The sequence below is a fragment of the Harpia harpyja genome, chromosome 2, assembly GCF_026419915.1.
Source record: "Harpia harpyja isolate bHarHar1 chromosome 2, bHarHar1 primary haplotype, whole genome shotgun sequence".
Lineage (NCBI taxonomy): Eukaryota > Metazoa > Chordata > Aves > Accipitriformes > Accipitridae > Harpia > Harpia harpyja.
In genome coordinates this window covers 36,593,014-36,606,085 of record NC_068941.1, presented here as the reverse complement: position 1 = coordinate 36,606,085, position 13,072 = coordinate 36,593,014, and the positions used below count along the sequence as shown (strand labels likewise).

At 43.9% G+C, this 13,072-nt stretch overlaps 1 protein-coding gene across 12 annotated transcripts in view; it reads left to right on the top strand.

Moving 5' to 3' along the window:
* Positions 1–266: 266 nt before the first annotated feature.
* Positions 267–13,072, top strand: part of PDLIM5 (PDZ and LIM domain 5) — a 134,535-nt gene continuing 121,729 nt past the window's right edge. For 5 of the 12 annotated variants that reach the window (XM_052776191.1, XM_052776181.1, XM_052776161.1 and 2 more), the window contains exons 1-2: positions 286–409; positions 3,415–3,550. In XM_052776191.1, the coding sequence (XP_052632151.1) occupies positions 3,455–3,550 (96 nt within the window). In that variant the 5' untranslated portion in view covers positions 286–409; positions 3,415–3,454. Of the gene's footprint in view, positions 418–2,539; positions 2,685–2,772; positions 2,793–3,414; positions 3,551–13,072 lie in introns of those variants that run through there. The other 7 variants (XM_052776111.1, XM_052776207.1, XM_052776216.1 and 4 more) reach the window with 7 other exon arrangements.

The window sequence follows — 13,072 nt, the reverse complement described above, 5'->3', positions numbered from 1 at the left end:
CACGGAGAGCCGGCACCCCCTCCCCGCTCGCCCTTGCGTTTCACAGGTGCGCCTTGAGTTATTTGTGTGTAAAGCAAAGGGGAAAAAAAAGTGTGCCTTTCCCTATTAAAAAAACAAAACAAAACAACACACGAAAAAAACCACCAAAAGAAAAAAAAAATCGGGACGGCCCGGGAACGGTGCTTATGAGCCTTTCCAGCCCCTGCTCCGCTCCCCACCGCCGTCCCGTCCCGTCCCGTCGCTGCCGGGCTGGGCCGGGCCGGGCCGGGCCGGGCCGGGCTGGGGGAGGAGCGGCGGGAGACGGAAGTGAAAACAAGAGCGGGGGGACGGGCCCGCCGCCTCCCAGACGCGCCGCGGGTGTCCGAGACTCTCCGCGACCTGCACCGCACCGCCGGGCCGGGCTGGGTGGGTGAGTGAGTGAGTGAGTGAGTGGCGGCCCGGCCGCGGCGGGGGAGGAGAGACACACAAAAAAAAAGAATAAAAAAAAGGGGGGGGGGTGAAGCGAAAAGTCAGCAGGTTGGACGGGGTTTTTCAACTTCACGGTGCTTATTTTTTATTTAGTTTTAATTTAATTTCTTTTCAAGCGGGGCGTGCGGTTTGTGGTGGGCGGGGGGGCGCTGGCCCGGGGCTGTCGGTGGTGACCCGGTGTCGCGGGCGGGGGCGGGGAGCGCGGCGGGCAGCGCCCGGCCCCGGGGCCAGCGCCTCGGAGCGCCCCGTGGGGTGCCTTGTCCCGCGGCCGTGGGGCACCTGTGGGGCTCCTTGCCCCGCGGCTGGGCGTGCTGGGACGGGGCTTTGTGGCACCCGTGGGGCGGCACGCCGGGGTGCTCTTAGGGCTGCGGGGACGCCTTGGACCGAGACCCAGCGCTCCGTGGGGCTGTCTGCTCCCCCAGCCCGCGGTAGCCGTGGGGCTCCTCGTTCCGGGGCGCTTGGAGGGTTTTGGTGGGGGTGCTGGGGGGTACAGGGGCTTGTGCTGGCGGTGCCACCCCCCCCCCCCCCCCCCCAGGCACAGCCACTCCACCCGGGGAGGGGGGCAGGAGGCCCGGTGGCCACTCCTGGGTCCCTGCGGGTCTGTGCCCCGGCAGGCAGTGGTGAAGGCAAGCGTTTCTGCCTGGGTTTTGAAATTCCCCCCTCCAGAAGTAGATCCCCCAAGCGTTTGATCATCTAAATGGAAGCTGCACAATCTCACCCTTAGCTGGTTGGTTTGTGTAATGCTCCCCACATGAAGCGGGGTTAGTGGGTTGCAATGCTTTCTCTTGGATGTTGCTCTAGCATATTTGAAGAAATTTGTTAAATTAAACTTTGAATGGATCTCCTTTGTCTGCCATTCCTGCCTGGTGTATCTGTAAGCCGAGAGATGCAGACATGGCAGAATCGAGGGGATGAGAAAGGAAAGATGAGTGATGCTGAGTGTGATGCGTGGCATTTCAGCATGCAGTCTCTTCCCTTCCATTTGTAGTTGCTACAAATGAAAAAGAACAGTATCCTTTTCTAGTGTAACTTAATCTTTTCCTAGGTCTGTTATTGTAACTAGCTTTTACTCAGTTAAAAAAAAAAAAAGTGCTACACAAGTGCTTCAGTTTCAACTGACAGGTAACGCTTTCTGCCTGTGCTGATGAACTGTATGTGTGCTGGTCACTAGATGCGGTTTACTTTTCTGCAGTCTCTAATTTATAGTGACCTGTCACTGCAGTGGATTTCATTTAGAGGGAATGAAAAGAATTCGTATTTTTACATGGAAAGGAATCTGTGACTAATTAAAATCCTCTTTTTGTAAGGAATTCAGTGTGCAGAGCAATTAAACGACTTGGAGTTCTCGCTTTAGTGGTGAGCGAGCCCCCTGAGAGTCCTAGCTCAAACTTGGCAGAGGCTTTTTGTTTCTCTTCTTCCTCTTCAGCCACATGAAAACTCAGCGGCATGTCTTTCCCGCTCTGTACATCGGTGCTCGTTGAGACTTTCAAGGGGGGGGGTTGAGTCAGCACCTGGGGTCAGAGCTGCCTCTTCGCTGGATGCCAACGTGCAGGGGCATGTCAGGAGCTGCCCAGATACCCAGGCACCTCTCTTACCAGCTCCGAATTCTGCTTCCCAATATGCATCTTGTCCTGCCCAGCACGAGCAGCTCTGTTCTGGTTCCCTGGGCGGCCGTCCGTGTGGATAAAGTTTGCCGTTTGGTTTGGAAACAAGTCTGAGCAGCGGATCGCTGCGGCTCTGGGAGGGGAACCCCGAAACGGAAGGGAACCCCGAAATGTGTGTTAAAATGGCCACCCCTGCACCGCGGGGGCTATGTGACAGCCCCGCTCTGATGGTCTGGGAGGGTGGGCTGCGTTTGCAAAAATCCACCACCTTAAAAAAAAAAAAAAAAAAAAAAAAAAAGCACAGCACCCCCCTGCAGTGTATGAACGGCTAAAACCTCAGCTTTGCGGAGTTCGGTGGAGTTTGCAGCCCGCTTGCTTCTGCTCCGCTGAAGGTCCACCTTAAATGTCCCTATACGAGTATGGAATCTGGCTGTGTCCTGGTGTAGTCTTACACCAGCCCGCCCTGGTGTGCTCCTGCCTGGCTTCAACCATACAAAAATAGACGGCATCGACTACCTAAGATGTCATTGTAATGTTACTTACCCGAGGTGAAACTGAAGCCCTTACCTTTGACGCTGAACGGCAATTAAGTGCCTCGGTTGCCTTTTAAAGGTAATTTGTCGCCCACATTTGTGGGGAGGGAGATGCTTGGCTTTTGCTTCTTCAGCACCGAGTTGTGGCTGGGGCTATTTCGCTTTAGTTCACAGCTTTCATTTGAGGGTTGGTTTTAATATCTGTTTTGTCTGTAGCATTGTTCTACCAATATGAAGCTATGCTAGAAAAATAAAAAAGTTGCAGGGGTTTTATTTTCTTCTGATTAACTTCAAAGTTGTGATGTTTTGACATAGTTTTGAAACTGCCAAGACATAATGTGTTTAGAAACAAGCTTTGAGCTGATGACATGGCAGCATATGAAATTCATTTTGTTAGAAATGAATGTGCCAGTAGTGCTAATTTCTTCCATACTTGGATTTAAGGGATACCGTCAATTCACGCTTGTCTCAACATTGACTTTTTTTAAGATGAGCTTTAATGTTGGGTGTTTTTTTTTCCCCCCACACAGTGTTTTGTTAGTAAGACGTAGTTGTCAAACATCTCGGCATCAGAAGTTCTCAAAGTCCCAAGTTCATGTTACCGGTTCCCTAGTTATGTTTCCTCCTGAGCTATGGAGGAAAACAACGTGCAGAATAAAAGCACAACTAACAACAGACCTGGTTTGGGTTTTTTGGCTGTTTTTATGCTATGGAGGGGAACACAGACAAAGAAGGAAGGCTTTCAAAATGGTAGACAGTGCCTTTTGTTTTTATCATCTTTAAATTAATACCCTAATCCTCTTCCACAGGCATCAGTTCTTTGGATTTGATCCTTGAATACTAAAAATCATGAGCAACTACAGCGTGTCTTTGGTCGGCCCGGCTCCTTGGGGTTTCAGACTTCAAGGGGGCAAGGATTTCAACGTGCCTCTGTCTATCTCTCGGGTAAGCGCATTTGCCTCTCTTCCTGCATGTGGGTATCTGTTATGCTGTGGCTCACCTGCAACCTTCAGGCTTTGACATAAGTATGCAAAGCCATTAATTACAGAAGCTGGGGCTCAACTTGCCCTGTAGCATGGAGGGCTGTTGGGGGCGGGGGGGGACCTGGGAAAATAAATCTTCTTTATCGTCTGAAAGCTCCAACTAAATTGTCCTAGGAAGGACGTGTTCATTTGAAATGGTTGTTTTATCTGCATTTATTTATGCAACAAACAAAAGAAACCACCCTTGAATTCTTCTCCCTGCTCCCACCCAGAAAACAGAGATGCAGAGGTTGGAGGCTGGCAGGAAACAGGCAATTTTCTGTGCGGGACTGAGCCCAGTTCAAACGGGAGGCAGTGGGGAAAAATCACTCATGTTACCCTTGTTTATTCAGCAGCTTGAGGATCTTCTGGTGTCTGTTCTTGCAAATCCCACTATTTACAACAAAAAGGCACTTAAATGACAGTAGTTGTAAATAGCAGTTCATCAATATGTGCCTGAGTGAACGTACCAGTTTCTCATGAGCGTTTTATAGAGTATGTGCTCTGAATTGGTATTCAAAGGATTTGAGGAACTAAGTCAAAACAAATGTGATCTTTGTACCCAGGCACTATCTAACTAGTTTCCTACTTTAAAACCATGTTTTCAGGGAAGGCTTGTCTTTCAGCGTGGGCTGAGTTTCCAAGCCTTCCTCAGATGGCTGAAGCACTTCACACATAAAATGTAGGGGCAAACTTTGCAGTATTGAATTTATAGGATCACTGGAAATCTCTGGGTGAAGAAACTGGCTTCTGATGGCTCTATACCCTGGCACCTTTAAATTTATTTGGTTTGCAGCATGGAAGCATTTATGTACAAATGGCCCCTTCTCTGTCGACAGGTCTCCTCCCCCTCCTGCATATTCATATAGTTTAGTGACAAAGATGAATTATTTTTTACACCTGTTGGGACTGCAGAATTGATACTGCCCTGGGAGGTGGAGCAGGTTTCTATTTGGGTTTATGCATCATGGCAATATTTTTAGCTAATCTCAACTAGCGATTCAAACTCTGCAAGTTCATTTAGACTTGGCTTATCCTATCCACCTGTGGATTATGCTGGTGAAGTTAAAATATAGTTTAGCTCTGCAAAATTATTTTTATGTGGCTAAAATGGACTGGAGAGCTGTAGATATGCCTGCGTGCAGAGGAATACAGCTGATATCTGAGCTGAAAAGGGGTTGGGAAGCAGTTTATTCCCAAATTCTGGGGATTTTCCAGCTAAACTCTAATTCAGTTTCTTGTTCAGTAGCTGGTTACTCCTCCACTAATGAGAAATTTGAACTAGGGATGCAGATAGCACTCTTCTGATTTGATGGTAAAAGTGCTCTCATGACACGGATCTGCAAAAGCATAGGCTCTTCCCTGCGTAGGGTAGTTGTGCAAGGTACTGATGAGCAATTAAGCGCTGTAGGCAGTAAACCATAGTATACAACTAGTTTTAGGAAAGGGTAGTACTTTTTTGTAGGGGCCTCTGCTGTCCTGGAGATCTAGAGTGCAGTCCTGTGCAGTCCTGCTGTAAGCAAGCTTCCTATCTAAAAGTTTCTAAAGAGGAAACATATGTTGAAATTAGCCTAGAGTACTACTTTATTGCAGGAATCAAATATGCTGTCGCATGGAGTAGCCTAGAGGAATTGGCCTAAATAGCTATGTATAAAAGCCTCAGTTACGGGATTCCCTAATGACAGGTGTCAGTGCCCACAAGAGCAGAACATAAGGAAAGATGGGGACTGGGGTGGTTTTAGGACTTTGTGTACGGGAGGGGGAAGCACAATATCCAATTCACCTATTATACCTCAGCACTGCTCCTCAACTGAACTGTTTTTTCTTATTTGCAGTTAAGAGTATGCAAATATTAGACTGCCTGGTGCCATTCCCCCCCCCCCCCTTCTTTGGATCAAAAAAAGTGCTTAGTTCTGGTATGCCAATCCAGCTTTGGCCCGATAGCTGGAAGAATTCAACGCCGTGTTCCTGGTATGCTAGAACAGCGCGTACCATTCACTCCCCTCCCCAGCCCTTTTTTTTCCTGATGAAGTATAAATGCCTTCCTGTATCTGAGGACTGCTAATTAAATTATTTTAGCAAAACAGTAATGAGACAGCAGAATTATGTTCTTTGGCAAGGAGGGCTTTTTTGGTTTGGTTTTGTTTTGTTTTTAATTTGTCCTCTAGATGCTGAGGATGAATCTGGCTGTGTTGCTGAGGGCTAATTTCCTGCTGTAGTTTAAACTCCTTAAATTAAATTCAAATAAAGTACAGTTTATGAAGCACAGAAAATACACTGGCTTCAAAAGCTGTTTATCTGAAAAGTTAATCTCTTTTTACTAATGATTTAAACAAATTAAGATCTCGTATGGTTCCTTGGAAGAAAGTTTTTTAGTAAGTCATTTGGCTTTGTACAGATTGCGGTTTAAATGGGAATATTCCTTGTTGCCTCTGTAAGGTAAAATGAGCCTGTTACGTGTTCTTCAGTTGAAATTCTTAAAGTCAGCTAAGGCTAGCAGGATAACATTAATGCTAGGTGTAGCAGCAACATTTGATTTTTTGTAAACTAGTATATTGTAACCTAGTTGCAACATCAAAACGAATTGCAACAGTTATTGCAGGGTTATGGCTGTCACTTAAAATGGCTCTTGGTGCTTTAAAGTTGCTAGGTATACTTATACAGCTGTACACATGCCATGGTAAGTAATATATGTGATGTTGGGGATATAGCCTTATAGTTAGTGGCATAAATCAGTACAACAAAAATGCGTGCAGTACTTGTTATGTATGCTTGTATCTGGCTGGACTTCAGCGGGGTGGCTTTTCAGAGTCCTCCTCCTTACCTTGCAAAGGCACCTGTCTGAGCCCTGCAGCGTGCCATTACACAGGTCAGGAATCCAACATCGGGAAGCTGCTGCGGCATGGGAGGGGTGATTTGAGTGTGTGTGGGGGGTATGGCTCTCGTGAAAGGGGGGTCAGTGGGAAGAAAGCTGCTCTGCAAGTAAAACAATTTGATCTTTACCCTTCAGCTGGGAATAAAGGGTGGGCTGAGGTGGTAGATCTCCACCTTCTATTGACAGCCAAGTGTTAAAGTGGCTCAGGCCACCACATGTAACTGTACTGTAGGGCTGCCAGGTAGTTTATTCTGTAGTGGTACTTGTGTAGCGAGAGATTGGTTAGCCTGCAGTGAAGAAGGCCGAAATTACTGGGGCCGAGGTATGCAAACTTAGATTATTCTGAGTTGCTGTTCTTACTTTTTCCTCATGGCATTTTACATTAATTAATGAAACAGCTGTTTTCCTTGTTCATTCAAGACCTCTGTTTTAATGCAAAACTGAAAAAATGGAAACCTAGAGCAGATAAGAACAAATTACTGAGATGCAAGGTTAATTATGTTCTAGTAGCTGTAAAGTAGCTATTGTAGGAAATGACCAAGATTCAGACTTTTTCCTTACGGAAGAAAAAGCTTAATATCTATCCATCTATCTGTAATATATGTAGCCATGTGAAACGATGTTTGCCATAATGCGATTTTCTTCATGTGAATTAATTGGTTGCTTCTGAATCAACACAGACCACTGAAAAGTCAGCTACTTAATAGGCATCTCCGTCTGTACCTGGTAGATGTGGGAGGCATTGTCCCAACACTTTGAGTGTTGGCTACACCGCAAGAATTATATCATGGATCCTCCTTGTTTCTCAATTATTTCCAAAAAACCTCATTTCCAAGTTGCACGATGTTCTGTTAAACACCAGCTGGGTCAAAAAAGACTATCAGACCAAAATAGTTGCAGCTGAATTATTTTGTTTTTAATCATGATTGCCAATAATAAGTGATCTGCTATTGCTGATATCCATGTAGATATGTGGTCTTGGATAAATCTTACTGATGCTAAGGATAGGTCCAGTTTGGGAATAACATTGGTCTACGCTCAATAGATCTTTGCATTCTAGATTCGTTTGTGCAAGAGTTTGTTTCCTCTGCTGAATTAGAATAAAGAAATGCAGTTTTGGAGATAAAGTAATGCAAACACACGGCTAGGTGGGATTTCTGGAGTGGCTTTTGGGCATGCTAAGTATTACATTTACAGAATTTGGGGTTAATGATATCTACAACATGGTCTATGTTGTTTACATGGAACACAGTAGCTTTTAAAATAATACACACTTCTTTAGAACTGGAACTAACTTTACATTTGCTTTACTTTTGGGGGAGTTGGTTAGTTCCCAATGCTTAATTAGCATAATAAGAATAAACTCAGTAAGCACGACTGTAGCATTAGAATTGTCAAAACTGCTGTCCTCCTCTGCAGATTGAAATAAATAGTGTTTGGTATTGATGGTGTATTCATTATGTTGTGATGACCTGTGAGAGGTTTAGATATTTGTTCTAAATGTATGCTTGAAATGTTTGTAGCCTATAAAATTTTTGTGGCGCAGTCTCTAAACAGTGCTTGTCTCTGTTTTACTGCAGTATTTACCACTAGGAACAAGGAAATACTGAAATGAAACTGTAGTTTGAACAGTAATGTAGCCTGTGTGCAATATATACCCTCCCACCTAATGCAAATACAACAGGAAATTTTCTTGTATTTAAAAGTTACTTTTTTGTTCCATCCTGGTGGGAACTCTAGCCATCTTCCTTCAGAAAATGTTTCGCTGTTTGTCTTTCTCCTACTGTAAGAATGAAATGGAATACAGTCTTCCTGAAATAGTTGACCTGACTGACAGCTCTGTTTTTCTACTGCAACTTCTTTCAGTGTGTTTCTCCACCCCCCCCCGCCCCCCCCGCTTCTTCCTGCTTCACTGGTCACTTTGCCTCTTCAAAAAAACCCCAAACCAAACAAAGAAAAAAAAACCCCAACCCCTTTTAAATAGCACCTCTTATAAATAGCCCCTTCTCTTTGCAGTTTTTCAGTTTTCATTATTTCATCTGTTTCAAGTATGTTTTTCTGTGTTATTGTTGCAAGCTTATAGTTGATGGAAGACTGACGATAATGAATCTGTCAGCAAGCAGTACACCCAGGGAGTAGGTGGAAGAGCAGCCCACCTTGGGATGAAGTGAGGAATGCATGTGCAGCACATCAGCTGCTCACTGTTCATCCCACGTGAGCACACTGACATCCTTTGTGCTGGTATCGGGAGCTCACTATCGGAGGAGTCGTCTCCTCTGCTCTCCCGTTTTCTTTCCTTCCTGCTCAGGTACATACATGGTTACCCAGCAAGTTGTCCGCATGGATGGAGCATGTATGGTTGGTTTTGCATAGTGTTTGCTTATTCAGGGGGCTGGCGTCTGGCCTTGTTAATATTTGGAAGCAAGCTATTTTAAAGTCTTTAACATCTGTGAAAATAACGTTAATGAGAAGAGAATAAAGGAAAATGATGCTTTGAATGGACCTAGAGCATGTCAGCTTTGGTTGACTGGAGTCTGGCTAAGCCTCTTGCCCTTGTGTTTGCGTGAATTATTTTATTAAGCCATATGTGTCATTTCCAGTAAAATCAAGTTTTGTGTAAGTATGAAATAAGTTACTGCAGTGGGAGACTGAGGAAGTGGTCTTTCAAGCAAGCATGTGAAATAGGAGAGAAACACTAGAACAACTGCTGGCCTAGCCAGTGATAATTGTGTCGGTAACTTTATGCTGCATCCTGGAAGCTACTGAGAGCTACTAACTAAGCCCTAACTGGCAGCTGCTGGCATTGCTGTGCTGGTTTGATTTGCTACGGAGTTGTGATGGTTTGCACAAAATACAGCTGAAGATGTATTCCACTACTGCAACTTCCTGGCACAGGGTCAGAGATACCGGCAGAGGTCACAGCGCTTACCTGCTCATCCTGCTCCTAGGGCAATAAATGCTGTGTTTTACAGAAGCTATCAGTGCTTATGAAATGGATGGGATTAGCCAAGACACAAAGCAAGAAGTGCTATTCTGTTCTGTTTAATTCTGTTTACAAGATGTGGTTTATTGAAAAAAAAAAAAAAAAAATACTGAGAATGACAAATGAGCTACTAGTGCTAAAGTCTGTATCCTCTCTGCTCTGAGTCCTGAAAGAGCAGAGGTTTTTCTTTGGGAACTGAGTAGAATATGGTCAATTATAAAGCTCCCAGCTGCACAAGTGGTTTAATATGAGTGAGTTTTCTGAAAGTCCTAAGAGTGCTGGTTAGTGTGTCAGAGTTTGGGTAGTTGCCTGCAAGCAACAACCTCCTTTAGAGAGCTCCTCAGTTTAACTTGAAGATGGAAAGAGAGATCAGTTGGTACAGATGTAATTTCCTAATTGCCTCTTTTCCCACCGCTGGTTAACCTTTTTGTGCTGAAAATTGGGAAGTGGGCTATGTTTCCCCTGACCATTTGTTTTCCTTCCCTTGCCTGTTCTGCTATGCAGTTTAAAGCAAGACAGACCATCATTGGAGTGGGGTTGGAAAGAAGGGAGGGCATAGGGGAGAAGAGGCAGAAGAGAAGTGTCTGCATCTCATCTGTTCATGACCTTATTTGTCAGACAACCTTCTCAGACCAAGTAGGAAGCTAACTTTTTTTAAAATAGTTCCTCTACTGATGTCATTCCCCCAAAAGTGAAGCTGGCTGTACTGGGGGGAAAAAGCAACCAAATAGCTTGTAGCTGAGGGATATCTGATATGATGTGTGAACATATTCTTTTTACATTTAAAAATGCTGGTAACTCTTTTTCCCCTTATAAGTGACAGTTACAGCATGAGGAGTACAAGCTAAATATTTCATGATGGAAAAACTAAAGTATTTGTTTGCAGTGTCCACTTCTCAAAGACAGATATAGTGAAAAAATAAACTCTGATTAGATGTTCAGAGCAGATGCAAAATTGGCAGTCCTTCCAGAGGCGAAAAAGCAGGACCATTTATTGAATAGTAACTGAAAAAAAATTAGGCATGTTTTCTTTACGAGTATCTGGCCCTGGAAGCCTGACAACTTCTGTCAACTTCCCCACCATTTGGAGATGCTATTTTTAGTGTAACTGTTTTTCTCATTATTCATTGGCCGATGGCTATCAGAAGGCATTGTGAGAAGAGACATGGTGTTGAAAGGTTTGTTTGTTTGGCTTTGGTATGGAGCCAGGAGATAACATTGTTGCCCCCCCCCCCCCCCCGCCCCATTTGTTTTGACTTTTTAGGAATAGATTTCATATGTTATCAATGTAAGGGAAAGTGTGAGAGAAAACTGTCTCTCATGTGCCTAAAGCAGTGGAAATATGGGAAAGGTGATATTCCTCCTGCCAGTGGTCAAAAAGAAAAAAAATTGAGGCTGAGGTTTGCTTGAACCAATATAAGAACTAGAAGTATGTTTACTTCCATAGGTAGCTGTTAGAAGAATAGACAGAAGGAAAGGAGGCCACTGCTAAGGCTGGTATTACATGAGTCTTTGAATGACTCCAGTCTTCAGGGCAGTAAAAGTAGGGAAAAATATGACAAAAGTGTCTGTTCAGGTTCCCTTGCTATATGAGGTCCTCAAGCTGAATTTGCAGAGAGAGGTACTATCTTTCCTTAGAAGAATTGACATGAGGGGAAGAAAAAGGCTATGAACTTTTGGCACAGAGTCCTTTGAGGTGCAAGTAGCTTCAGTTACCATGTTGAATTAAAGCCTTACTTGTGTTAAGGAGTTTATACTGTCCTGCTGCTCTGATGTGTGATGCTGAAGACAGAGCTGATGGGTAAGATGTTGAGTGTCACTAACTCCACTAGCCTGGTTTAAATGCAGAGAAGCTACTGCTGTAAATATGTCAGTAGGTGATTGTGGGCTATACAGGTCTAGATTAGGGCTATCATGGTCTTGTCAGACAAGTTTGCTGGTAGATCAGGTTTGTAATGATGTTTGCTTCCAGGAACTGTTGAAAGAGTTTTCTTCAGGAGCATGGTCATGCTGGTAATGCTATGTCGTAGCAATTCAGTCTCATCTTCTTAAGAGGAACAAAAAGAAAGAAAGCATTAGGAGCTTGTGCTATGTTTGGGCTGTAAGAGCAGCCTCTCTAATGACTTACTTGGAACTAGCTACATTAGGAAATGAAGATCTGGGGCAAGTAGGAAGAGGCAACAGAGGCAGAGAAACAAAACGTGGATGCTGTTAGGTTTGATAGAGCAGTGAGGAGGTGCAGGTACTACTCTGTGATTGACCGCTACTCAAGTACCAGCTGTCTGCCTGTGCCCCTGGCCACTAAACACTCCTGCAGAACAGACCTAAGGTTTCAAGTTGGGGAATGAAAGCCACCCTTGCTGGACGGGCTGTAAAAAGTCTGATTTAAATGACTTGTGTAGCACTGCACAGGCGTATTCCCACCCTCTTTTTACATTTCTCTGCTTCATTCATCACTCGCCTTTCAACACTGTCAGTTAATGGGATGGTATGCCACACACAGTAGCTTTTCATCTTTTGTCACTTTGAGACACCAGTGCAGTTCCTGCCACATAATCTCTTGTGTATGCTGACCCAAGTAGAGAGGTAATAGGGGGACAAAATAACATGTTATAAATTGAAGACCGTATCATGATGCACACTCTCAAAGCAGACGAGTAAGTGCTGCACCAATGGAATATACTCAGTAGTTTTGGTGTAAAGTATAGTTAGGGGCCACAGAGCACAGAGACTTCTGCTGTCAGTCCCTTATTTTTACTTAACAGGGAAAACAGTAGTTTTCAGTGGTTTACAATCCAAAAAAACTTGAAGTGAAATTAATAACTCTGTGACACTTGGGTGACTGTTCTGCCTATATACTATCAAGCTCCAAGATGTACCAAGTGTTGAGTCCCCACTCAGAACAGGAAGATGCTATGCATTCTTTACAAGATTGGTGTTTTTTCTTTTAACATAGGCCAGAAAATTTCAAGTAGAACAGTCCATAATATTTTTCTATTATGGATTATTACTATTATAGATCTATCTCTTTCTGAGTTAGTCTTGCATTAGAAACTTCATCTTAAACAGCTAAGCTTAGTAAAAGTAAAAGCAAGAGAAAATGGCATCTGGTTGTTGAAAGTATGAACTCTCACAATTGCTGTCAGCTGTGCCTGTAACAAAGCCCTGAAGTAAAATGTAATGCCTTGTGTGAAGTCCCATAGGCTAAAAAGTGGATCTTGCCAGGTCTTTAGTAGTCCTGTTGGAAAGGTCAAATGGTTTGCATGTTAACTGGATATGAAAGAAGTTTGGCTTACCCTGGTCTATATTAAGGGATGACCTAATGTGGTATCTAGTTCTTCCCCTAACAAGTGATTGAACAATGTGAAGTACTTACCACGGGAAGGCAACAGAAACATTTATTTTGTGTTAATTATTTCATAGTTCTTTTGAAGGCTTGAATAGTGATTTAGATGCGAAGCCTGGATTAAGGGAAAGCGTATCCCTGTTTATTAAGCATTTGTGGTTTTGAATGTAATTGGATCATCTTTAGATATTCTTATACCCAAAATTTATTAAACCTGTGGAGAAAATGATCACAGTGTCTC